General features: G+C 34.1%; 3 protein-coding genes across 15 annotated transcripts; 2 read left to right on the forward strand and 1 right to left on the reverse strand.

The window, feature by feature from the left end:
- Positions 1-1274: 1274 nt before the first annotated feature.
- LOC112769026 (elongation factor 2) lies at positions 1275-5446 on the reverse strand. 2 transcript variants are annotated; one of them, XM_025813418.3, is made up of 4 exons: positions 5278-5446; positions 4673-4716; positions 4484-4571; positions 1275-3926 (listed from the first exon to the last, which is right to left on the reverse strand). In XM_025813418.3, the coding sequence occupies exons 2-4, from the start codon at positions 4673-4675 to the stop codon at positions 1486-1488; spliced, it is 2532 nt and encodes an 843-aa protein (XP_025669203.1). In that variant the 5' UTR covers positions 4676-4716; positions 5278-5446; the 3' UTR covers positions 1275-1485. The 2 variants fall into 2 exon arrangements, with proteins under 2 accessions (XP_025669203.1, XP_025669202.2); XM_025813417.2 differs by lacking the exons at positions 4673-4716; positions 5278-5446 and having other exon boundaries at positions 4484-4583.
- An 8403-nt stretch (positions 5447-13849) lies between these two features.
- Positions 13850-21070, forward strand: LOC112772624 (uncharacterized). 12 transcript variants are annotated; one of them, XR_011875918.1, is made up of 10 exons: positions 13854-14488; positions 14568-14662; positions 17583-17720; positions 17810-17873; positions 18181-18240; positions 18596-18667; positions 18944-19055; positions 19810-19881; positions 20027-20196; positions 20859-21070. XR_011875918.1 is itself a non-coding variant. In XM_072224173.1 (9 exons), the coding sequence occupies exons 2-7, from the start codon at positions 17626-17628 to the stop codon at positions 20040-20042; spliced, it is 429 nt and encodes a 142-aa protein (XP_072080274.1). In that variant the 5' UTR covers positions 13850-14488; positions 14568-17625; the 3' UTR covers positions 20043-20196; positions 20319-20366; positions 20859-21070. The 12 variants fall into 12 exon arrangements, 7 of the variants coding, with proteins under 7 accessions (XP_072080274.1, XP_072080271.1, XP_072080273.1 ...); XR_011875917.1 differs by having other exon boundaries at positions 13856-14488; positions 18952-19055; XM_072224173.1 differs by lacking the exon at positions 18181-18240 and adding an exon at positions 20319-20366 and having other exon boundaries at positions 13850-14488; positions 14568-17720; positions 18596-18673; positions 18952-19055.
- Positions 21071-24220: 3150 nt separating this feature from the next.
- Positions 24221-26893, forward strand: LOC112770073 (uncharacterized). The gene is made up of 6 exons (XM_025814494.1): positions 24221-24343; positions 24439-24870; positions 24949-25179; positions 25430-25751; positions 25898-25998; positions 26576-26893. Exons 1-6 carry the CDS (start codon positions 24221-24223, stop codon positions 26891-26893), a joined length of 1527 nt encoding a protein of 508 aa, XP_025670279.1.
- Positions 26894-27126: the final 233 nt, after the last annotated feature.

Below are 27126 nucleotides of genomic sequence, written 5' to 3' on the forward strand. Positions count from 1 at the left end.
ATTTGTTCACTAAAACACTACCTACTTCAACATTTAAGAAGTTAGTATATAAGATTGGGATGCACCGACTAAGAGATATCAAGTGATGTAATTATCAGGAGAAGTAATACGGGCTGTACTCTTTTCCTTAACCATGGTTTTTATCCCACTACGAATTTTTTCTGGTAAAATTTTTAACGAGACAACTATCTAATATATTATATGGACATCTAAGGAGGAGTGTCATAAATATATTTATTATGGATATCCTAGATTGTAACTATAATTTAAATTTCAAGTAAATAGAATAAGTTATAGATGTAACCTAACTGAGTCAACTAGAAGTTTGGGCCTTTAGCTATAAGGTAGTCCCCTTATAATGTTATGTGTACATCACTAATTAACAAAATCATCTCTTATTCTTCCTAATCTCTTTCATCTTTCTTCTCTTCTCAAACCCTAATCTTTATTTTCATAACAGAATTTTAATATTTATAACTAAAAATTTTTATAATTATTATCATGACACTTTTAATATATTTTTATTGTATTTAATTAGTACTTTATGTTTTAATTGAATAATAATAGATAAACTTTTCTTTTGATTCTTTTAAAATCATTTATTAAAAGATGATTGGTTGATTTTCAAATTTTACCAAGTAAATAAAATTGCTGACATGACATCACTAAAAGAAAAATGACTTAAGAGAACTAAGATATCAACTTTTATTAATGACTTAAGAGAACTAAGGTATCAACTTTTATATAATAAGAATAGATAGATGGGTGTTTTGTTTTAGAAAATTATATTAACTAATATCTACATATTCGTACACTTCATCTAATCTTGAGCGATGATAAATTGAAAATTGTAACATCTTGCACATGAAATCGCCGGAAAAACTCGAGAATAATATCAAGCACCATGAAAATATACAACTTTCGTTGGATACTTTTTAGAAGGGTAACAGGATTAAGAGCACATTTTTGTAGTAAGAAATAAGCAGTTAACAAGAAAACTGTAACGTTAAAGGTACATTCCATGTAGATATCAGGAAAACTCAAAAATTCGAAGGCAATTTTGGAGTTTAACTCCCCTTGTAAACATACCGGTATTCATAAAAACAAAAACACTTTCCCATATAAAAACACTTCCACGGAAGAGTCCAAAACCAACTGCTCAATCATTAAATTCTGAATATTCCTTAACCCAAAAAAGAAAAATCCAAATATTCCCTGTTGAGCCATCAATCACAATGATAAGCAAAAAATAACACGATTATTGGAAGCCATCGTTTAAGCAAAATTCGTGAATAGTAAATAGTACTATGACAACATCAATGTAATCTTAGATCAGATACACATCAATGCAGAGGTAAATAATTCCAAGTACAACCCAGAGACCGAAACAAGAATAGATAACAAAACTTAAAAAACTAAGAAAACAGTTTTTTAATGGGTAGGAACTCAACTAAGACCATAACATGTAATAGCATAAGGAAAATTTTAAAGCTTGTCCTCGTACTCAGAGAGGGGAGTCATTTGCTCCTTCAGACCTTTCCTCTTACGGATATCCATAACAAGCTGTGCAGCTTGTGATCCGGACTCCAATGGGTCTGAAGACATCATGTCCCAGTGATCAAAGACGCATTGTGGGAAAGCTTGACCGGAAGTTGCAGCTCTCAAGGTGCTGGAGAATCCAAAGGACTCGATGACAGGGAGGTAGGCCTTGATGTTGTAGAGGGGAGTTCCCGGCCTCTGCATTTCCTCAAACACATGTCCACGCTTCTGGTTCAGGACACTGTAAATACCACCAAGAGCCTGCTCAGGAGCTTGGATTTCGACCAAGTAGACAGGCTCGAGAAGTCTGGGCTTTGCTGTCAACTGGGAAGCATAGAAGACTCTCCTGGCAGTAGGGATAATCTGACCACCACCTCTGTGGATAGCATCAGCATGAAGGACAACATCACAGACTTCAAAGCAGATGGCTCTCATGTTTTCTTCAGCAAGAGCACCTTCCTTTGATGCCCATTGGAAACCGGCAACCACAGAGTCCTTGATTTCATTCAAGTATTGGACTCCCTTGCACATATCAACAACCATGTTGGGTCCAGTGGTCTCAGGGCCAAAACACCAGATTTTCTTGGCAAGATCCTTGTCCCAACCATACTCTTCAGACAAGATCTTGGAGCGGACTTTGGGGTCATCCCTTGGTCCAATCTTGCCATCATCAATGGCCTCTGCAAGACCATCCTCCATTGGCCTAGCTTCCATGTAGAGACGGTTGTGCTTGTTGGGTGACTTGCTCATCACAGTGCGGCATGACCTCTCGAGAACAGTCTCACGGAAAGACACAACAGGGTCAGATTTGATAATCTCAGCTCCTCCCATGAAATCTTCTTGCAAGTCCTTCAAGCAAATTTCCAAATGAAGCTCCCCTGCACCAGCAACAATGTGCTCTCCAGATTCCTCAATAGTACAGAGAACCATAGGATCAGATTTGGCCAACCTCTTGAGACCTTCAACAAGCTTAGGAAGATCAGATGCAACCTTACACTGAACAGCAACACGCACAACAGGTGAGACAGAAAACTTCATGGCTCGAATGTGGTGGGCATCAACTTCCTTCTCATTTGTCAATGTGGCATTCTTGGTGATAAATTGATCCAACCCAACCATGGCAACTGTGTTACCACAAGGAACATCCTCCACTGTTTCTTGCCTCTTTCCCATCCAAATGACAGTCCTTTGCACACTTTTAACATACAGGTCTTTCTTCTCACCAGGAACATAATTTGGTCCCATAATTCTGACCTTCAGACCAGTTGACACTCTCCCAGAGAAAACACGACCAAAAGCAAAGAACCGACCCTTGTCAGAAGCAGGAATCATCTTAGAGACATAGAGCATAAGTGGACCCTCAGGATCACAGGCTCTAATAGCAGCAGCATATTGATCATCCAGGGGACCCTCATACAAGTTCTCAACACGATACTTTTGGGCCTTAGCTGGAGATGGAAGGTGAAATATCATCATTTCCAAGAGTGCAGTACTTGCTGGAAGCCACGTTTGCATGACACGTTTCATCAATGCTTTACCCATCAAGTCCTTTTCATCAGATTTCATGGTGACTCCTAACTTCTGCAACATAGGCCAGAGCTTATCCTTCTGATCATTCATACAAGTGTTGATAATCTGCTTGATGGGCTCATAACAGAACTGTACAAACCCACGCTTGCATGTGGCAGTACCTGTGTTCTTGCTGGTCCATTTCTTTGTAGCAGGATCAAAGAAGTTTTCACCCCAGAGCCTTTCCATCATCTTTGATTCATCAACACCAAATTTTGAGGCATACATTTTTGCAAAGTTCGTCAAGGTAAAGGCCCAGCCATGCAAACCAGCAGAGAAAGCAACTGTTCCTTTCTCTGGGTACACCTGGCAATCACCAAGCAATGGATCTTCATATGTAGCCATGATCACATTGGCATTCTCAATAACCCTTGAGAATGTCTGGTATGCCTCCTCTCCATCCACCTGGAGCTCTAGGAAGCATCTGTCCATCTTGTTGACAGTCAGAACAGGCCTAATCCTTTCTCCAAGGGCCTGTCGCAGCACAGTTTCGGTTTGCACACAGACACCTTCAATACAATCTACCACCACTAGCGCTCCATCAGTAATACGGAGTGCAGCAGTAACCTCAGATGAGAAATCAACGTGCCCGGGAGAATCAATGAGATTGATGAGATACTCATTTCCTTGGCGCTCTCCCTTGTAATTCTTGAGAGCCTCATCACTCATTTCATAGTAGAGAGAAATACCAGTAGACTTGATTGTAATACCACGCTCAGCTTCATCTGCCCGGGTATCAGTCATGCGGACATCCCCTGCCACTTCTTGTGCAATAATTCCAGCAGCAGCCACCAGAGAATCGGTGAGGGTTGATTTTCCTGCAATTTGTTTGGAAAACTATATATAGTGTAGTTCATATAAACCAACCATAGAAACTATATAATATAACAAAACAATACATTACAACTCTTATAAAAAGGAAAAACAGTAGCAACAGATGTGACAAAAGCATTTGTTGATGTTGTATACACACCAAAAAACACACACAAGGAGTATTAGAAAAAAACATGTTTTCTCTATCAAATATCCAAGTAAAAAAGTTAAAAGTCGCTACATAAAGGCATTGTTTGTGTTTGCAACAGTATGTTTTGGTTGAAAAATATATGCCTGATTTTTGTTTAAGAAAACATATTTTTGGTTTAAAAAAACCTAAAGAAAGAAACTGATGTGGTTTAAATCACGTAAAAAATAACTTTGAAAAATAAAAAGAACTTGGACAAATTTCATATATCATGAAAATAACATTTTAAACTTGATCAAACACAAAATACCAATACATATTAAATACGCATAGAGGGGGAACATCATGTAGATGCTGAAAGTGCACCACAGAGGAAGTAAACATAACAAAACAAGCTATCGAAAGAATCCATACCGTGATCGACATGAGCAATCACAGACATATTACGAATGTTGTGTTTGTAGTCCATAATACGACGGAGCTCTTCAGCTGTGAACTTCACCTGCAAATACATAAGCAAAAACACAGTTAAGATATTAAGCAAATTCATCCTATAGAGATGAATAAATCGAATGTTAAAACCCATGTTAGTATTCAACTTACCATCTTGACTAATCTTTATTTCCCACAGAAGAAATCCTTCAGAGCTGAAACACCAAAGTCAAAAAATCATTAGCTAAACAGTAAGACATCACAGGCAAAATAAATTAAACGAAAATAAACAATTTATGGTACACTTAAATATGACTCTGCTGCGGTCTAACAAAACTTAAAACACAGATGAAGGAACTATACCTAGTTTCAAAGATATTTTATATGAAAAAGAAAATCATCACTTCCAAAGACGCAAGTGAAAATACTTTGTCAAAGGCTACATATCATATACGTATATCCAACCACAATCTATCACTCACAATGAAAAAGAAAAAAAAAAGTATTAACAATCAAAACAGTGAAATTACAATAACAGAAAAAAACAGATCTTGTAAACTACAGAGAGCTTTTAAGAAAGTCACATCGGAAAAGGACGCATGTAAGAACTGAATCTACAAAGACAATTCAATTTAAAACATAAGAATCGAATCGACACAAATAAACACATTCGGAAGAGGCAGGAAAAAAAAAAACAAAATGAATCAGTATGAAAAGATGGAGAAAGCATCGAAAAGTAAGAGAAAAAAAATGGAGAAATTTTGTAGGGAACGAACCTGAAAGAGTGAAAGCAAAAATTGAGAAGAGAAGAAGAAGAAGACAATATAGAGCGGCGGCCAAGGGTTACGGCTTGGCCTCTCTCTAAATTGCGTTGAGAACGAGAGAATAGTATGAAGTGAGGTGTGTGAGGAGGCTATAATGTCTACCAAGAAAACATAATCCACTACTTTTGGGCCTTGGGCTTTTTATTTTATTGGGCTTTTCTTTTGATCCGTCGGTTCTTAATTTTTATTAGGACTATAACTATTAAAAAAAAATAAACAACCACTTTTATCTACAAATATTTAGAGCTTGTTTGGGTGAGCTTTTTAAAAAAGATCTTTTTTTTTAGTTATCTTTTTTTAAAAGATCTTATGGAGAAGTAAAAGTAATTTTATGTTTGGATATCTCATGTAAAAAGGTCTTTTTATCAATCAATTATGTTTGGGCATAACAATATAAAAGTACTTTTTTGTTTATTTATTACATGAAAAACATCTTTTTTTTTATTTTACTAGTGTTTTTACTTTTACTACTAGAAATTTGCCAAACACGTTAAAAAATAAAAATAAAAATATCTTTTTTCATTGAAAAAAGATCTTTTTTTAACAAAATAATGGCGCCTAAACATGCACTTAGAACACTAATAAATTTATACATAAAAATACAAAACTGACTTTATACCCATAAATGATAGATTTTCGCCGACAAAATTATCCAAATCTTAAAAATTATTTAAAATACGGTAATTACCCCTCTTAATCTAATCTAACCTAACTTGCTCTGTCCCATTTTTAATCCTCCACTCACCAACACCATTATCGCCATCCCAAACCTCAACCTTTTATCATCACCCCACCAAATCTTCTTTCCTCCAACTCTCATCCCATTTAACACTACTCACACGGCCACTGTCATTTGTCGTTACCATTCCTACCACTACACCACTTCTTTCTCTTTACCATCACCATTACTAATTTTTTTTAGGAAATTCTTTTGCGAGTTGAACTATTTGTAGAGTTGTACATAAAATAATCAAATTGTGATTAACCAATTAAAAAATCTTAATCAATTTAATAAAATAATTTTAAAAATTATATCCATATTATTAAAAAGTAGTTAATCAAAACTAAATTTTAAAAACTAGTTTTTAACTGATTAACCAAAACTAAAACTAAATTTTATGTAATTTTTGTGATCAAATTAGTTAATTGATTTTTTTATAAAAATTGATTTTTAATCGGTTAAAATCAGTTTTTAACCAATTAAAAACTGGTTTTTTATTTTAATTTTTAAAAAAATCTAATTTTTTTTATAAAAAAACCATTTTTTTAAAAAAACGATTATTTTTTAAAATTAATTTTTATTTTTATAATTAATTAAAAACTATTTTTTAAATTTTTTAATCTATTAATAATCAATTTTATCATATAAAATTAATTTAATTAGTTAATTAAATTATATTTTTGATTAATAAAAAATAAATTTAATTTTTTAGATTAACAAACAATGTACCATCCTAATTCTATTTGTGCAGGTTGGACCTTACGAGGAGTTTAGGAGAGTCTGAAAACGACGACAACATGGTCTTGAGGGATGCGATGGGGTGATTTGGTGAACTCTGTGGGGATATGCGGGATTTTTTCTGCTGCTTCATTTCCTATAAAGCAGCCAGGTGTCCATTGTGCTTCAAAAGCACAAGGCCGGGCCCAATTATGATGAGGGGGGTGGATTGCACACGCATTGCACCTAGCCATGTCTCGCCTTTGGCACCCTCACAGTCACTAGGTACTTTGGCGTTGAACAACTGGTTCATTAAGATGCCCCTCTTTTCTTTTTTAATTATTGTTTTTCTTACATAAAAAGTAGGGCTGTCCATGAATCAGATCATATCCGCAGATCCGCGGTATTTATCCGCATACGATCCGATAATTGCGGATATGATCCGATCCGCACCTATTAAGAATCGGATCGCGGATTTCTGTACTGTATCCGCGTATCCGATCCGCGGATCTGCAGATCCGCACAAAATAATTAAAAAATAAAAAATAAAAAATATATATACGTTAGTTACTTTGTGTTGCAGCCACCTAACCTAACCCTAATCTCATTTTCACATTTTGCACTTCACGTCTTCACCCTTCGTCCCTTCCCTTCCAGCCTTCCTTGTTCCTTCCTTCACGGCGCTGAAATGTGAAAGCCTGGAACAAAGTGAAACCCAAATCTCCAGACCCCAATCTCACCCATTCACCTCCAATTTCTGAAACCGTTCACCCTCTGACCCCCAATCTCTCAGACTCTCACCTATTCTGTCGTTCACCCCGCCGTTCACCCCCTGACCCCCAATCTCTCAGATTCTCACCTATTCTGCCGTTCACCCTGCCAGATCCCGCCGTTCACCCCCGCCGTTCCTGCCTGCGCTGGTCGGTTTTCTCGTCAACGTTGACGACGATGTTCAGATTCTTGAGCAGGCTGTTATGGCGTTGAATCTTGGATATGGATCCGGATAAAATCGAAGACGGCGAGCTCTAGTGGAAAACCTTGATGCTCAAGAACCAGAGCAACACTAGCAGCAGCTGCTTGGATTCTCTGGTGAAAAACCCCCAATCTCTCACCCTTAGGCCCTAATCTCTTCACCGTGTTCAGGACTTCAGGTAATTTTCATGAGTAACCTGCTGAATTGAAATGCTCTATTTCTCTGTTCTGTATTTGGACTCAATTTTTTGACTTATTTTCAATACATAATAGTAACTTGTTGTAATTACCCTTACTGTTATTGTGTTTTTTTAAAGAATTCTACTCATGTTATTGTTTATATGAATTATGTGAGATGCTGGTATTCTATTCTATGTTTATATGATTTATGTAATTATGTGAGATGTTTCTTGTAGGATTGTGTTGCTTGAAATGGCTGATAAGTAAGCAGTTACAAACAATACAAGTGGATCTGAAGTAGGGAGCATTCCTACTCCACCAAATGTTGCTGCATCGACACCTACTGAGTTAGCAAGGGGAGGAGAATCAGTGACTAATCCAACCTCAAGTGATGCTCCTACTGCTGGGACAGAGACACAGACAGGCCAGCCAGGTAAACGAAAGGCTAACAGGCCCCCTTCTATTGTTTGGGATCACTTTAAAAAAATGCGGAAGAAACTAAAGCTCAATGTAGACATTGCTTGAAATGGTTACAATGCCATAGTCGTAGGGATGACACCTCTAATCTAAAAAAACACATTGGAACTTGTGCGAAGAACCCAGATAATCATGTTGATAAAAAACAAAAAACCCTTGTGTTCACAAATTCTAATTTAGATGAACCACTAACATTGAAGGCAGTAGACTTTAACCAGGAGCGGTGTAGGCTTTTACTTTGTAAGATGATAATAATTGATGAACTCCCACTTAGGTTTGTAGAAAATACTGGATTTAGGGACTTTTGTGGTGATATGCAACCTCAATTTAAAATCCCGAGTCGTCAGACAGTTGCTAGAGATTGTATGTAATTGTATATAGAGGAAAAGACCAAACTTAAATCCCTCTTGGAGTTGAACCATCAGATGATTTCCCTAACCACTGACACTTGGATGTCTGTTCAAAATATGAACTATATGTGTGTAACTGCTCATTACATTGATGATGGATGGACGTTGAAAAAGAAAATATTGTCTTTTAACTTGATTGCTGATCATACTGGTGCTACCATAGGAAAAGCGTTAGAGAAGTTCCTGAAAGATTGGGGTATTCTGAAGCTTTGTACTGTAACTGTAGATAATGCTAGTGCCAACTTTGTTGCTGTGAATACTTTGGTTAAAATTATGCGAGAATGGAATGGTTGTACTATGTTGGGTGGGGAATTTGTCCATCTGAGATGTGCTGCCCATATTTTGAACTTAATTGTTTGCGATGGTTTAAAAGATTTAAGCTCTTCTATTGCTAGGATAAGAACTTCTTGTAAGTTTGTGAATTCCTCTCCATCTAGATTAGCAACCTTTAGGAGGTGTGCACTTGAGGCAAACATTACTAGTCGTCAAATGATTATTCTTGATGTGCCAACTAGGTGGAATTCTACTTATATAATGTTGGAAGTGGCTGAAAAGTTCGAAAAGGCATTTGCTCATCTTGCGAGAGAATATGCTCATTTTGAGAGATATGTTGACGATGAGGGGGCCTCCTAGTGATGAAAATTGGAGTAGAGCTCGTATTTTCATGCGATTTTTGCAAATTTTCTATCATGCAATTCTTTCATTCTCTAGTTCTTTGAATGTCACTTCAAATACTTTTTTTCATGTATTGTGTAAGATATTATGCACTTTAAATAAATGGATTGTAAGTGATGATTTGGTGTTGCGTGAGATGGCATCAGCTGTGAAAGCTAAGTTTGATAAGTATTGGGATGATTCTGATCACCGTTACTCTTCTTCTTCTTTCACTTCAAGTGACAAAGTCAATAAACCATCTTTAAATTATTTAGTGCTTGTTGCTGTGTTCCTTGATCCCCTTTATAAGTTGGAATATATTCAGTTCACTTTGTCTGAGATGTATGGTGAAGGTGAAAAGTCTTCAAGGATCTTCAAAAAATTGAAGGATATTATTACTAAATTGTTTGAGCAATATACCATATGGAATCCTCGCCCCCCTGAAGATACTCAAGATACTAGCTTTTCTTCCGATACTACACCAAATCCTAGTTTAGACACAAGTGACATTGATAGCATTATGATTGAAGACTCTATGAGCAAGTGGAAACAAACACAAAGGATAAAGTTAAGTGAGCTCAAGAAGAATGAGATGGATAGGTATTTGGAAGATGAAGTGGCAGAAGATTTTAGTGGATTTGATATATTGAGATGGTGGAGAGGAAAGACTCTGAGGTATCGAATTCTGTCTTGCATGGCTAGAGATATATTAGCCATTCCTATTTCTACTGTGGCGTCTGAGTCAGTTTTTAGCACCGGAGGTCGTGTCCTTGACCTTTATCGTAGTGCTTTGAGTCCCACCACTGTAGAGACTTTAATTTGTACTCAAAATTGGTTAAAACCTACTAAGATTTTGGTTGAGCTTGATGAAGGAGATGCTGCGGTTGATTCAGGTATATAATGAATTGGTTCATTTATTTTTCGTCATTCTTTATTCTTTATTTTATCCCATTGGCTTTGACATATTTGGTTGTTTAATTGAATAGAATTTTCTGGAGTTACTAGTGCTGAAGATCCTGAAGTTCAAAGTCAATTACATCCTCTTGAACCATCTTAGGTATTATAAGTTTATAACTAAGTACTTGTATTAGTGTATAATAACTTAGACTGTTTTTTTGTTCAATTTATTCTAACATGTTTAACTAATTTTTCAATATGTATTATTTTAATAGGAATACACGATTCATGGTTGCCTGATGTCTGCTGCCTGCTGATTTAAGAAGGGATGAATCAAGTTGTTTTATTTTTAAGTAGCAAGAAACTTCATTCTCAATGTTCTTTCAACAATCTTAGATTTTAGTGTGTTATAATCTTGGATCAAGTTGTTTTATTTCTGCTAATGGTTGATAAGCATTTGCAGATTGTTTAGATTTTAGTGTGTTATAATGTTGCTGTTTTATTTTAAATGAGGCTTTTAGTATTTTAGTGCTTGTTGTTTTCACTTATTGGAAGTGTTTGTTGGAAATGTTTGTTATTATATTTACTTATTTGTTAGTTTGTATGTTTTAGTTAGTAGTTGTTAAACTTGTTATTTATGTGTTGTATTATTTTATTTTTGTTATTTAGAAAAAAATTGATTAAAATTATTTTAGGAACAAATAAATTTAAAAGTGTGAAAGAAACATTTTTTATTGAATTTTTTACTTAAAAAGATAATAAAAAAAGAGCTTAATCATACGGATATATCCGCAATCCGATCCGTTCTGATCCGACACTAAAAAACGCGGATATTGTATCCGATCCGATCCGATAGAAATTATGTAGATCGGATCGAATTTTCGGCCATATCCGATCCGATCCGTAGACAGCCCTAATAAAAAGTAACAAGATTTGGATATTTATTTTTTTTTACACATCATTCAAACCCAAATCTCAATTCTTTCATTATATTAATATTTATTATTAGGTAAAAATTTTGGTGCAGTTAACTTTACATAAAGTTTATAATTAAAAATTATTAAATAATTTAATAAATTTAATTAAATTATCATCTAATAACTTCCAATTATTAACTTCACATAAGGCTAATTGTACTTGAGTTTCTATCTTATTATTATTGAAATGAGAACAAAAAAAAGATGGAAAAAACTTGTCAAGTAGTTTATTTACTAATTATTTCTCGTCTCTTTTGGTTCGGTGTCTTTCTAATTTTGCGTGAACAAATCATATATTTTTCTGAATTTTTAGAATTTAGATTGTCGCTTGTTAGAAGAATAGGAAGGTCTGACTTTTTGGAAATGGAGAATTACTGATGGTGGTTGTGGTAGTAAAGAGAAAAGGACATCAATAATGGTGATGAGGTAGCAGTGATGGTAAATAAAAATGGAAGTTTGATGAGAAAGAAGTTGGATGGGGTGATAAGAGATTGAGGATTGGAATGGTGGTGCTGAAAGGTTGAGCATTAAAGGTGGGTTAGATTATGCTAGGTTAAATCGAGATAATTTTAGAATTTAGGATAATTTTTTAGAATTTACATAATTTTGTTAATAAAATTTATTTTTTATGAATATAAAATTAATTTTATTTTTTTGTAAATAAATTTATTTGCGTTTTGAACATTCGTTCATAGAAATAATAGTTTACTTTAATTATAATTTATAAATTTCTAACCATGTGAAAAATATGCCAAAATTTTTTTCACTAATTTTCTGACATTATTGGGCAAAAATGTGGCCATTGCCATCAACTCGATTTTCATTGATTTAGAGGGAATAAAATAATGACTCTGTGGTTTAATTGTTTATCAAATGGTTCTTTCTTCTAGTTTATTTATTTATTGATTCAACTATGGTTTAATTGGAATAATCATTATATAAAAAATAATATATAAAATACAAACACACAAAATGTTATTATATTCTAATAAAAAAAATATTTATATAAGATCTATGAAGTATAAACACTTTGTTAAATTTTCATATTCACGTGTCAGATACATTTTGGATACGACACTCATCAATATTTGTCTAACACGCGTGTTTGCTGTGTCCAATCGTATCTTAATAAAAATAAAAAATTCTTTTTCGGACACATTTAGACACAAATAAATTCTATTAAGCTGCGTTTGTTTTCAAAGACAGGACAGAACATGACACTGAGACACAGAGACAAGAAGACGGAGACACTAAAAATTATTGTTTGTGTATTGTGTTTGGATACGATGTACAAAACACTAATATAATGTCCAGTGGACAAAACTAAAATATTATATGAAATGACTAAAATAATCATATGATTTCAAATTTTCTACATCAAGTACAAACTAATTTAATAGATAATAAGAATACGTAGGAGTACAGACGAAACTTGAAAAAATGTTTGAAGAGACAAAAAATTTTAATAAAAAATATATATAATAGTATTTATATTAAAATAAAAATTATAAATATATTTATTTTATTTTTAAATTTATTATTAATATGTAGGAATACATATGGTTAAGATTAATAAAAAAATAGATCTAAGTTTGATTAATAAAAAATTTTGTTTAGGTTAATAAGCCAAATTAATTTTAAATAAAAATTAATTTTAAAAAAGAATATGTTTTTACATGAAAAAAAATATTTTTTGCACATAAATTTTTTTTTTATTTAGAAAACTAATTTTTTTATCTAAAAACTGATTTTTTTAAATTATATAAAATTAATTACAACTTATAAATTATTTTTTAGTATTTTAAAAGATCAATTTTACCTTTAATAATATTTATCTTTCAAAAGTTTCAAGACTAATTATAGGAAAAATAAGAAAGGATAATAGTGGAATAATAAAAAATATCTATGGATAAAAAGGAAAACAAAATTTATAAAAAGTCCGTGTCCACCCTTCTAAATCTCGTGTCCATCATTATTCTTGGTAAAAAAGTGGACACAAAAACATGAAAAACTATCTCGAAAACAATGTGTTCGGTGTCCATATCTTTGTATCCTATCTCTGAAAACAAATATTACCTTGCATATCAGTATGTCCAACCTTATTCTTAACATATATTATAAATAAAACCCAAATTTTTAGAAATTAAATAATAAGTTATTTATGATTTATTATATTTATTCAGAATTGTATTTTCAAAAATTTTATATTAAATTGGATAACTTCTTTACTATAATTTAAAATTTTAGTAAGTGAAAAGTAATAAAAATTTTATATGTTTTAATTTAAATATTTAAACCTTATTTTATGAATAAAAAAATTAATTTAATTATTTTTAATTTTTAGATTAAAATATTTATTTAAAAATAATTTATAAATTGATAAATAAATAATATTTTTATATATAATTATCGTTAAATTAAAATTACTTTTTAATTATTATATTTTTCTTATTTTTATTTAAAATTACCGATCTACCCTTACTCCTTTTTTTTCTCAAATTAAAACCTAACCCAAATTTACAAACAAAACACTAAGCCTAGCACCCCCTCACCATCAGCAGCCGCCACTCCCTACCCCCTTTCACCCTCAGCACACTAAACTCACATACACGGCAAAATCGGAGAGGGAAAGAAACCCGAGGGAGGAGAAGAAGAATGAAGGAGAGGGGGAAGAAGGAGAGGAGCACAGAGTTCAAGGAGAGAGAGAGAAACTGAATGCGAGGAAGGAGAAACTTCCGTCGTCGCGTCCTGGTGCCACTGCTGAGCCGCCGTCGACGCTGTTCAGAGAGAAGCAGAGGAGAAGAAGAGGGGGAGGTCGTCGCCACTGCCTGGTCGTCGCCATCGCGTCCTGTTCTGTCATCGTCATCGTCGTGAGGTCCGCGTCGCCGTCGTCGAACTCTTGTCACCCTGCGCCATCGAGTTTCCTGTCACCACCGCCGCCCCTGGAAGCCGTTCCTGCTGCCACCGAAGCTTCAAAGTCGCCGCCATCGTAGTGGTGGAGGCCCAAGGAGAGAGAGAGATGAACCAGGAGCCCAACGGGAGAGAGAATTGGGAGCTTCGCGGGAGCTTCGTCACTGCCCAGCCGTCGTCGTCACTACGGGTTGCATCGCTGAGCCCCTGGCTGCTGAAAAACGGCGTTGTCATCATCAGGATCCATTGTCAGTAAGAGTGTTCTTGATTCTAGTTTTCGTTCTTTCAATTTCTGGGGATACTGTTGTCACTGCATTGTTGCTACAGTTGCCGCTGAGGTTTTCCACCATCACCGGAGCCGCTGTTGTTCTGTTGTCACTGTTGTTGGAGGAGGCAGTCAAAGCTGCTGCTGTGTCATTCTGGTTGTTTCTCATGATAAGTCATTGTTTCTGTGATCTTGCTGTTTATATTGCTTGGAAATCAACGAGGTTGCTGTTGCGAATTAAGAATAAAAGGGAATTGTCGCGTTTAATTTCTGGATTTTGACTAATCGAGTTAGGGCCTTTTTTTAAACTAATTTTACATTCAAGAATTGTTACAAGTCGATATTAATATGAAAAATATATTTTTATGGTTACGTGAGTCTTATGGATTGAACTGAATTGTTTTGGATGGATGTGAATATTTATCTGATTGATTTATTGAATTATTGAGAAGGCTGGTTATTCTTATTTGTTGATTTAGTTTGTTGAATTAGTCGTTGTTGGACTGGTTTCTTGAAATTGATTTCTGGATTATGATAGAATAATTTGAGATATTAGGATTGGTCTGATTTTAGAAATGATGTGAAAAGAGTTTGAGAAATGGTTTGGTTGGGAACTGAGAAGGGTAGCAAAGTCCGAATTTTAGGGGAGGTGTTACCGAAATTTTTATGAGAATTCGGAAGTTTTATTTTTGGTTAATTTGATTGAAGAATTATTTTATTTGATTTTGATTTAACTAAAAAAAGAGTTATGATTTAAGAATTTTAATGAATTTAAAAGAAAATGAGTTTGGTTTGATTAATTTTAATCAAAAGGGATATGTGTTGAGTACTTTTAAAGATTTTCGAGCTATTAAAGTAATGGATTTGAGGATAAATACTTTTGGGATTTTTAATTAGGAGTTTCAATTTCTAATTGGTATGGCTTGAACCTTGTTGAAAAAGTTTTAAAACTTGAAATGGTTTTGAAGTTGGTTTATGATTTAACTTATTTAATTTTGAGACGACGATTGGAGTCCGTGAGGATACTTTAAATTGAGATTTTGATTCTTGAGAAAGTTTTGTAAGTTAGTTTAAAAAGATGAGATTGGTTGTCGCTCTCCTAAAGTCTAAAAACCTTGTTGAGTGATTTAACTAATAAATAATTTTCTTTTGTCTTTTGAAAGAGGTTTGAGTTTGAAATGGTTTGACTTAGTTTGGAAATTTTCAATTAAGTGAGAATTAAGTTTTGAAAGAAGAATTGATTATTGAAGTCGATTTGAGACTTTTGGATTTGGAATAAAAATGAGTCTTATTGAATTGATTCGAATCATAGATGAGGTTGAGAATTTTCTCTCTTGTTATGGTGGACAACCTTGAGGTTGAGGATTCCCTCGCTTGTCACACCGGAGAGTTGGATAGAAGGTCGAAGATTCCCTTCAGTTCAGTTTTGTATTGTTAATTCGATTTGATTATGTTTGATTGAAAAGAGATTGATTGATATTTGAGCTTTCGGGGTAGATGCAAGGATTGTGGTTTTGTCTCGCTTGCTCCTAGATGGTATTTGAGTTTCTTGGTTAGACGCAAGGATTGTAGTTTTGTCTCGCTTGCTCCGGGTTGGTATTTGTTGACGTTCCATCGCAAGATGTGGCCAGACACTTAAACCTTTTCGGATAATTCCTCCAAGGAAAGTGAATTTCCCTTGGGGTTGCGCGCACCAATGGACTGTCCAGGGTTCGCTACTGTACATATTGGGTTTGGCTGTATATCCGACAGATGAGCTCATTGGCCATAGAGCAGGCATGCATCATTTGTATTTACGTGACATTGTTTGTGTGTGCATATTGTATTTGGTTTGCCTATGTGAGTATCTCTGTTTAACTGCTAATTGTCATACTTGCTGTAATTGCTCTTGATTGTGTTTGAACTTTATTACTTGTGATTGTGACTGGTTGGTCCGGAGCGTGGTGGTTTAGTTGGTGATTTGGTTATGCTTTGGGTAGGAGGCCATGATTTGATTTTGTGTTGGGCCGGAGGATGTGATTTGGTTATGTTTGGGTCGGAGGCCGTGATTGGATGAATCGGTGGTGATTTGGTTAGTATGGTCCTTTGGTCTGTAATGAAACCCTTTTGATATTATGTTTGAATGGCCTTTATAAAATTTAAAATAGAAATATGGATTTTTAGATAATTAACCATTAGTTTTCAAAAAAATTCATAAGACGAACGATGATCATTGCTTTTGAGATTCATTATTCTTTTCATTCGTATCCTCTTATGACAATTCTGAAATCCTCTACTGAGAACCTGCAAGGACGATGTTCTCACCCCCCGATAGACTTCTCTTTTCAGGACGGACGAGAAAGCTTATGAAGTTTTTGTTGAGTTCTTAGCTATTGTGTTTTTGTTTGGATATATTAGTCATAGTTTACCTCTCGCCTTTGTTTGTAAGTTACTTGAATGAGAAGTCTAGTATGTTTATATATATTTATATATGTATATGAAGATTGTGATTGAATTTGGTTATATATGCATGTTTGAAAATGAAAAAGAACCTTTGGTTTTTCAAAGAAAGTAGCGATACGGTTTTCGAGTTAAATGTTCATATTTTAATATTAAATATATGGAAGTTGTCGTAATATTTCTTGCTATTAGAGTACACTACAAGAAATAGTCTAATTATCGACACAAAAAATCGATGGTTAGATTTTCCGTCGATAATTTTCGACGGCTTGTTGTCGAATTTTTATCGTCACATTATCGACGAAATGGTGGGTGAAATTTTTTTTCTTTAAAATCAACGGACTGATTGTCTATTTTAATAATTATAATATCAGCATCTTTTTCCGTCGATAAATTTAGACGATTGAGATTTCTTTCTAAAATTAAGTGGAAGGTATAAATTTATTATATAAAATAGACGGCTAGAATGTTGATTTTTATTTTTATTAAAATCGACAAAACTACCGTCTATTTTTATCAATCAAAAATCATACCCGCATTTATTTCCTGCATCCAACGTATCACTCAATTTCTCCAAAATTAATCCCAAACCTTCAAAGATTCAGAACATACATACACTAATTAACCCCAAATCTCAGTGAGGTTGCTTCTTCTTCTCCAACCCGAGATTAGACGCCAAAGATGGAGTCACGGTCACGGAGAGAGGCAGAGAGCTGCCGGAGAGCAGAGCTTCTTCTTCTCCCCCGCCGAGCCTGCCGCCGCGCCATCCTCTTCATGTAAGTTCCTCTCTCTCTCTCTCTCTATCGCTCTCTCTCTATCTCTATCACATTGTGATTTGTGAATCTGCATGTAAGTTCTTCCACAGATTCGTCGTTGCAACATCTTTGCCGGTCGCCGTCGCTATGGGCCTGTCGCCGTCGCAGCTTCTTGTAAGTTCCTTTCTGTCTCTCTCTGATTATTATATTTATTTTTTCAATTTTTGTATCTACTATTTTCATCATGAAATTCTGAATTTGCGTTTGTTAATAACAATCGCATCAATATTATTGAAACCTAGTTAGCATAATCAATTCTTCTTGATTTGGAGATTCAATTTACCTATTGAGTTTTCATCTTTTTTTGCTGGTCACTGTGATATGGTAGGATTCCTATTTTATTTGACATTTGCTTTGGTGAATTTATGCTCTGGATTTACCAGCTTGTTATTTATTTTGTCGTTGTTGATGTGGAATCTAGAAACAAGAATCAGAACAGTTTCGGCAATAGAAAGCTTCTAGAGAGAAAGAACTTCTGCAAGTATGTCAAGCTTCCTCATTTTTTCATGATTTTGTTTAATTTGTTCACAATACTTTCAACTAACTTAAGGTGATAAAAGTTTATTATTTTTTTCTTCAAAAAAAAAAGGAAAGCGTGAGTAAGCACGAGTTAATACTTAATTTAGGGTACAAACTATTTGCTTCTTCGAAGTTTTCAAACAACTCATATTCAATAGGTAGAATTAGTATACAGAGATGGCCATGTTTAGCTGGACTTGTGTCTTGTGCTAGTATGATAGCTGATCATGATCAATCTAACACTTCCCAACATGATTTACCTACCTGCACTGCATTATTCTCTATGTCCTTTACTGGTTATATGTTTTGTGAAACAGTTAAGGAAGGAGGGAAGGAAAAACGAGTTTGAAAGGCACAAGCTGCAAGCATTAAATCAGCGCCAAAAACTGGTGAAGGTTCCTAGTTGTTAGATGATAGTTTTTATATAATTTTTAACTTGAACTTTTTTGTTTACACTAGAGATAAATATACTAAGATTGAAGATTTTGTGGTGGTGATGGCGGCTTTATGTGCATTTACTTTTTCACCTTTTATACGCAACACCTGTACTTAAAAATATAGGAAAAATTACTTCTTAAAGAATGAAATCTATATGATGATATGTTTCAATTTAGTGGTAAATAGCTAAGACTCTAGCTATTTAGGCTCTAATGAAAGTTGTGAAGATGGGCAGGCAGGCAGCAACATGATGGTTATGTCACTGCTGTTAATTGGATCAAGTATTACTTCAAGGGCATATTGGGTTCTGTCATCGAGTCTCATTTCAAGGAGGGTCTTGTAAGAATCCATTGCTCTGTTACACTTTCATTTCCATTCCTTGTTGTTCCATTTTGTTTTTTATGCAACACTGTCTATTTTATTTTGGACAATGAATTTCTAGAATTTTTCCTAGATTTAATTTACTTGTCTTTAAACATCGATTTGGTGTAATGCTTATAATCTTTTTATTGGATTTTCCCTGTTAGACATGGTGAGAGATTGAAAAGCTATGCTTCACTGATAGTTTTTTTTAAATCTTTGTTTAATTTTTCTATCTTCTTGTTCATTCTTGCCTTTGTCTTAGTAATATTCTTCTTTTATTCTAAATATGAAAAACTACTCTCATTTATATTTGAATGGTGGATAGTTATATGATGCTTTTGAATATCTTTTAACCCCAAAAAGATTATTGATTTGTTCACTTTTATAAATATTTTGTTGGCATGCTGTGCTACAAGAATGTGAATAAATGCTTACAAAGTTCTTCTATTTGCTTACAAGTTGTAACAAGGTAGTTGGATCTATGCTTTCTTTGATAATTAACATTTATATAATCTTTAATAAAAACTGTGGAAGAAACTTTTAGGAAAGCTTAGATTTAATTTGAAGTGACTTATCTCTTGATATGTTTTATGGTAAAGCACAATAGTGTTGTTTAATCTAAGTAGTTAACTCCACTTTGTTTTTGTTCTTAATTCTTTTAATGGTCGGAAATAGATATGGAAATTGAAAGGTGTGCTCACAGGCTTTATTTGTACTTCTCCTATACTAGGTCCAAATGGAGGACCCAATTTCTGACAATAATTTATCTCAAAATGAAGAGCCCAGGAGACCCTTGCGAAAGGTATTAATTTTTACTGTATACTTTTTCATTTTGTATGACGAACTTTGCTTTTGATAGTTTCATATATGTATGTTTTTTTTTTCTCAGTCAAATGCTTATGATAATATGCTTTGCTTTTGGGTTTAATAATACTACAACAATACAGCTTCACTACAGATTAGACCTAATGAAGTAATAAAGCAAGGGGCAAGAATTCATATCCCTGTGCCAATTGCCGAGGCTAGAATTTCCAAAAGATATGATGTTATACCAAGTGGAACACTATATCCCAATGCTGATGAAATTAAGTATCTGCAAAGGCTTGTCATTTATAAGGCATGTCTTGCATCCAATGTCAAAATTATTTTATTTTATAGTTTCTTGTTACTATTCTTATTCTTCAAATGCATGGCAATATATTTATTGATTGCATGTTATGTTCAATGTATTATTCGAAGGACTCAGCTATCATGGTGCTAAATAAACCCCCAAAATTGCCGGTTAAGGTTTGTAAACCATTTTTCAGATATACAGAAATTCATTGAGTATGAGTTTAGTGGGATTCTCATTTCTTGCTGATGACCTTCTTGGGGGAGTAACTATCTTTTTGTAGTCTTCTTTTCTTTGGTGGTCTTATCTGAGCACTTAAAGATTTCTTGTCAGCCATATATACTACTTAAATTTTACTAATATTTGTTTGTATTATATTTTGCTTCCATGTTAATTCTTGTGTTCCAGTTAGCTATTCGACCTCTACATTTTGCATTTTTGTATTCTTGTAAGAATTTTGTATCTACTTAATTTCATCATTTTGCATTTTTGGATTCTTGTAAGAATTTTGTATCTACTTAATTTCATCCATGATCGCTTAGTTGGCCATTGAGATTTAAATAGTTATATTTTAGACAGAATTTGTTCATTACTATTTTGCATTGAAAAGTTTACTGATCATTTCTTCTTTAGTCTCTTACAAAGTTTGCTGATCATTTCTTGCACAGTTCAAGTGACTGGATACACGGAAGCAGTGTCAACAAGACACCTTCAGTAAGCTGTTTTGATTAAGAGTCTGTATCTCCTTTGAAAGCTACTGTGAGGCACAGAATGTTGAAGTGTAATAAGCTTATATTAGTAGTCCATCAATCCATTTATGTGTAAATTCATTATCTAATATTTAGTATAAATTATATTTAAAAGTTTATTTGTCTTGTTATCTAATATTTTGTATAAATTTTATTTGCATTAGTTGTCTACTATTTTTCAAATAGAAAAAATAATTAAAAAAATGTGACTATTAAAATCGACGGTAAAGTTGTTGCTTTTTAAATAGACAAAAGGAAACAAAATATAGACAACGAACTTGTTGGTATTTTAATAATTAAATCGACGGTTTTTTTGTCGATTTTATTGAATCAAATATCGACGGAAACGGTGTTGATTTTATATAATAATATCGATGGATTTTTTGTCGATTTTATTGAATCAAATATCAACGGAAATAGTGTCGATTTTGTATAATAATATCGACGACAAAACTGTCGATTTTATTAAGGTGAAATTCTCACACTCATATTATAGACGGGAAGATCGTCGATTTTAATGAATTATTATCGATGGCCTGGTAAGCCGTCGATTTTATTAGAATTTTGAAAAATCGACATGCTTAATAGCGACCTTGTCCATCGTGATTTTGCCGTCGATTTTTAATATTATCGACGGCCTAGCCGGCGATTTGGCCGTTGATATTAAAGGTGTTTCTTGTAGTGGTAGTGTAGCCGGAAGCGTGACATTCTGATAGTAATTGTGTTATATGTATTCTTGAAATGAGTTTAGAAATAATATTTATTATTATTTATTAAAACAAAAAGTATTTTAAATACTTGATATAATTGAAAGAGGACATTAAAAATAGTTAAAGAATTATTTTATATTTTATATATATGCCGTGTCTCCGTATCTTATAAGATTTTAAAATTTGTGTACTTGCGTGTTACATATTATATCGTATCTTGTGTTCATGTTAGTGTCCATGTATTATAGAATAAAATATTTAATTATATATATTAAATTATAACACAACACTAAAATAACGAAAAAGTTTTTTAGATAAAATATTTAATTATATAGTAAAAGACATCAACTGATTTAACTGAAATTTAATTATATTAATCATCTAATTATAATAAAAATAGGTTATAAGATAATTAAAACCCTTCAATTGTAATTCTAATAACTACTTATCTATTTTTTTCTTTGGTAATATTTTTTTGGTTAAATTACACAATTGGTCCTTATACTTTAAAAGTTTGTAATTGGGCTCCTAAAGAGAATTAAAATTTGTAATTTAGTCCTTACTGTTCAAAAAGTGTTGATTTAACAGAATATTCTCAAAATATGTTGAGAATATTTTGTTAAAATAGAGAATATACTGAGAATGTTCTATTAAATTAAACACTTTTTGAACGACGGGGACTAAATTGCAAATTTTAATTTTCTTTAGGGACTCAATTACAAACTTTTAAAGTGTAAGGACTAATTTGTAATTTCACTGAAAGTGTAGGGACCAACTGTGTAATTTAACCTATTTTTTTTTTGGTATTGTTGGTCATAAATAGTTTTTTTATCATACAAACTCATTCATACACACTAACCTAGTCACTATTGTTAGGATTTGAACTAGTATGACTTAGTTTGAGGCAAACACCTTTGCCACTACATCAGATATCACAATTTAAGCAATTCTCTCAATTAAAGGAATTTTCAAACATATGCAATTAAGTTAGTATCCTCTCATCTGATTGGCTAAGGAGAAGGATCATGGATCACCACTGTGGGGAAATCATCTGGTAAGTTTCGATTAAGCATGCGAAAGATTTTTCATATCTCGCGTGAAATCATGATGGCAATGGCTAATGTTTCGAATGGCTCAAGCCAGCAAGTTGATCGAGTTGTGGATGTGAACCCGTCCAAGCTAGCATGATCTCTGGTGGTTGGAGTTGTTTGAATGTATGAGGTTCCAAGTCAATGGAATCCAGACGAAGTGTATAGCATTGAAATGGTGCTTCAGGATGACTGGGTGAGTGATCGGTTACTTAGTCCTTGTTCTGAATTTATTCTATGATGAACCGTGTTTTTCATTTTTGTGTCGTGGGATTTGTCTCATTTAGTATTATTTTTCATTGCATGCAGGGCGACTAAAGGCATTGTGGCGTTTCGAGAAAAAGTGTAATAATATTCAAGAACGTGATTCGCAAGCATCAAATATACTCAATAAGGAATTTCATTTTGCAGGGTTTCGGGAAATCAGTTAAGACAATTCCTTTCAAGTACAGATCAAGTTTCTATATCAAGACTTTTGTTAGTCTCCTTTCTTGTGAGATATTTCCATTCAGCCCTTACAGCTTTACCAAGTACGAAGATATTGAGTCAATGGCTTCGCTGAATCAAAACCATCTTCTTGGTCAGTTTATACGCGCTAATAAAGATTAAATGTTTTGTTGTTAGTCTTTTTATTAGTGGTCTTGCTAGGAGGATCACTAACAAGAGAATTTTGTTCTTGTTTTGTAAACTGTATTGGTCATGTGGTAGACAAGGAAGATGCAAAATCCAAACAACAGAGTAAACACATGGAGTTTTATTTGGAGGACCTAGAGTTTGTTTTTTGGAGACTTTTTTTTTGCATGGATAAATTGATATTGTTGGATTAAACTTCATCAGATCAAATATTATTTTCGTTGCTTGATTTGTGCCCTTATTCTTTTCTTATATGTATTTGTTTAGGTGAAATAAGATGTAGTGTACACTATTTGGTAACTTCGTTGATCAGGTTGTTGCAATTAGCTAGGATTGATTGTGAGTCGTTTGTCCTTGTGGCCCAGTTTTTTAAACCCAATGTGTACTTGAATGATGTTAATACTCAGAGTAGCTTTGATGTTTCTCGAGTTTATTTCAATGTTGATTTTTCTGATGTTGTTTCTTTTCGAAAAAGGTGTGGGAATGACACATGATTTTTTTCTAGCTTTTTGTCGTTTGTCTTGCAAGCTGTCAACATATGATATTGACTTACTATCTCATTTTGTCCTTTTTAAGTTTGTTTGTCCAAGGAGATCTAACCTCTCAAACAATTAATGTTATTGAGAACCAACCCCAACTTTCTGTAGATGATGAAGTATCAAAGGGTACCATTCTAATTAGGACCAAGTGAAATCCTTTTTTAAGTTGTTGAATTTTCTTTTTTGATTGTTTGTTGAAAGCATGGTTCTGAAAATCAAACCGGACCAGCTGATTTAACTGGATTAACCGAGAATCGGTCATTTAGTTGGTCCAGATAAGGCTAGAAACCGCTTGGCAAAAAATCGGTGAAATGAGAGTTCATTTGCTGGGCGATCTTAAGAAGGAGTGTCAGTTGCTTGTTGAAGGATATAGGAGCTCGTGGAAAAGCATTGGTTGTACACTGATGGCAGATGGCTGGACTGACAAAGGCAGCGTACGTTAATTAATTTTTTAGTTTATTGTCCTGCTGGTATGTCATTTGTTAAGTCTGTTGATGCTTCTGATATGATAAAAACTGCCGATACCTAGTTTAAATTGTTTGCTGAGGTTATTGAGTGGGTTGGGTCTAGTAACATTGTGCATGTGGTTACTAATAATGCTGCGAATTATGTATCTGCTGAAAAACTCATTCATGAAAAGTATCCAAACATTTTTTGGTCTCCTTGTGCTGCCCACTGCATCAATCTTATTTTGAAAGACATAGCAAGTATTCCTCACATAGCTGACCTTGCCTCTCGTGCTTCAAAAGTGACTGTGTTTGTTTACAATCATATGATTTTCTTGTCATGGCTTAGAAAAAGAAAAGATTGGAAAGAAATTGTTCGACCAGGAGTTACACGTTTTGCTACTGTTTTCATTACTTTGAAAAGTATATATGATCATAAAGAAGACTTGCAATCATTGGTGGTGGACAAATATTTCACTTCTCATAAATTATCCAAGAGTGTCAATGGGAAGATGGTTAGCTCAATTATCTTGGATAGTAAGTTTTGAGATGATTGTCTTACTATTGTGATGATTGTTGGTCCTCTTATTAAGTTATTGAGGCTTGTTGATGCTGATGAGAAACCTTCTCTGGGATCCGTGTATGATGGCATGCAAAGAGCCAAAATTGCTATCAAGACAATGTTTAGAAATAGAAAAGTTGCATACACACCTTATAGAAGTATCTTGAAAATACGGTGGGATAACCATTTGAAGCGTGACCTCCATGCAGCAGCATACTTTTTGAATCCAGATTGCTTCTATAGTGAGGAGTTTGTTGAGAAGGTAAATATTTTGAGGTCTTTACTTGATTTATTTGATATTGAAACTCTTTGCGATGACTCAGTTGTCGCAATGCAAGAAATACAGTTGTATCGAGATCGAAAAAAAAGTTTTGGAAGGGAAAGTGCTTTGAAAGCAATTAAGAGACTCGAACCTGGTAGGTTATTATATTTCTATGTTCAAACTTCAATTTACTTTGAAAGTTTTCTAAATATTGAATGAGAATTGATGTTTGACTTTCATATCCTGGTAGGTGAATGGTGGAGGCTACACGGTGGGAGTGCTCCTAATTTGCAAAAAAATGGTGATTCGTCTTCTTCATCAAACATCTTCATCATCCGGATGTGAGAGGAACTGGAGCCTCTTTGAACAAATCCATTCAAAGAGGAGGAACCGATTAGAGTATCAAAGGCTAAGTGACATTGTTTATGTGACTTATAATCTACGCCTTCAATCTAGAATGCATCGCAAGAAGAAGAATTATGATCCAATTGACATTCAAAGCATTGACACAGTAGATTTTTGGGTAATGGCAGATGAAGATGATCCTGAATTTACTAATGGAGACATCGAAGGTATTGAAATTTAATTTACACGGATAATGCTATGCCTTCATATCCTAAAGGTGATTGAAATAGCAAAACTTGTTTCATTTACTAAAGATATTTGTTGTAAAGTTATAACTTTAATTTTTTCTTGGTTTTTTATTTTATTTTATTAGATGGAGATGTAAAAGTTGATGTGGATTTGCCTGATGTCGCTGATTCTTCAAATACGGCTTCTTTTGGTGGTACTTCTGATGATGGTGGCTTTGGATTACCTGTTTATGGAGATATTGGAACACTTAATGATAATTATGATTTTTGATGAGTTGCACCTTTGATTTGTTGAAAACTTGCTAGTAATTATTTCTTTTGAATGTAGAACATTATGGGTTTGTCATTATGTGCATTTTTTTTGTTTAGTTATAAACTTTAAAGTTTGAAGTTGTTTGTGAACCTCTGATATTAAGTTATGGATAATTTATTATGTGAAATTTTAAATTTTATTAAGTTAAAAATTATTAAATTTATATATTTAAAATTATTTTTAGGTTTTTTAATAATTTTATTTAATATTTAATTAAACCGGTTGAATCCCGATTGAATTCTGGTCGAACCAGTGAACCAGTGACCTCATCGGTTTATTGATCGGTCCAGTTCTTGCAACCTTAGTTAAAACTGAAAACCGAATTGGATTGACTGGTTTAATCGGGTTAATCGGGAATCGGTTTTCTAATCGGTCCAGTTGAAATGAAAAATCGCTTGACAAAAAGTCGGCAGAAAAACCGGTCGAACCGATAGTAAACCGGCAGACCGATGGAACCGAACGGTTTTATAACAGCATATAAAAAGGGCAGGCTGAAAGCAGCATCCTTCTCTATTCCCCTCCCTCACACAAAAACGGAACCCTAACCCACTACCCCTCTCTCTCTCAGCCATCAGCAGCAGCAGCCACCGCCTCCGTCGCCGTCGAACTCTACTTCTCGTCAGCCAAAGGGTGCCGTCACGCCGGCAGTGACGGACAGAGGGTCAGATCGATGTCCTTGGCCGTCGATCCTCTTCTCCTCCACGCCGTCGCCTCTGTACCTGCATGTCGAAGCTCGTGGCCGTCGTCTACTCTTCTCTACGTCGTCGTCGTGGTTGTGGACTTGCAGATCGAGGAGCTGTCAGTTTGAATCCTATCCAAGTCTCCGTCTCGCCATTCTACCCTCCCCGGCAGATGAGTTTCGTTCCTCCCTCGTCTTGGTCTCTGTCTCTGTCTCGCCATTCCTCCCTCGTCTCTGTCTCTGTCTCGCCATTCTTCCCTCATCTCTGTCTTTGTCTCGCCGTTCCTCCTTCGCCAGCAGTTGAGTTTTGTTCTAACCTCGTCTATCTCTGTCTCGCCTGTCTATGAGTTTTATTATTCCGA

The sequence above is a fragment of the Arachis hypogaea genome, chromosome 18 (assembly GCF_003086295.3).
Source record: "Arachis hypogaea cultivar Tifrunner chromosome 18, arahy.Tifrunner.gnm2.J5K5, whole genome shotgun sequence".
NCBI classification, from domain to species: domain Eukaryota; kingdom Viridiplantae; phylum Streptophyta; class Magnoliopsida; order Fabales; family Fabaceae; genus Arachis; species Arachis hypogaea.

What these genes read in the sequence shown, in the direction of transcription:
- LOC112769026 (XM_025813417.2), bottom strand. Translation starts at nt 4,583, where the DNA reads ATGTATTTGCAGGTGAAGTTCACAGCTGAAGAGCTCCGTCGTATTATG. An exon ending in GATTGCTCATGTCGATCACG is followed by an intron (nt 3,927 to 4,483) that starts GTATGGATTCTT and finishes AACAAATTGCAG; the next exon opens with GAAAATCAACCCTCACCGAT.
- LOC112770073 (XM_025814494.1), top strand. Translation starts at nt 24,221, where the DNA reads ATGAGAGTTCATTTGCTGGGCGATCTTAAGAAGGAGTGTCAGTTGCTT. An exon ending in GCTGGACTGACAAAGGCAGC is followed by an intron (nt 24,344 to 24,438) that starts GTACGTTAATTA and finishes GCCGATACCTAG; the next exon opens with TTTAAATTGTTTGCTGAGGT. An exon ending in AGAGTGTCAATGGGAAGATG is followed by an intron (nt 24,871 to 24,948) that starts GTTAGCTCAATT and finishes CCTCTTATTAAG; the next exon opens with TTATTGAGGCTTGTTGATGC.
- LOC112772624 (XM_072224170.1), top strand. Translation starts at nt 17,626, where the DNA reads ATGGAGTCACGGTCACGGAGAGAGGCAGAGAGCTGCCGGAGAGCAGAG. An exon ending in CGCCGCGCCATCCTCTTCAT is followed by an intron (nt 17,721 to 17,809) that starts GTAAGTTCCTCT and finishes GTTCTTCCACAG; the next exon opens with ATTCGTCGTTGCAACATCTT. An exon ending in CTCATTTCAAGGAGGGTCTT is followed by an intron (nt 19,056 to 19,809) that starts GTAAGAATCCAT and finishes CTCCTATACTAG; the next exon opens with GTCCAAATGGAGGACCCAAT.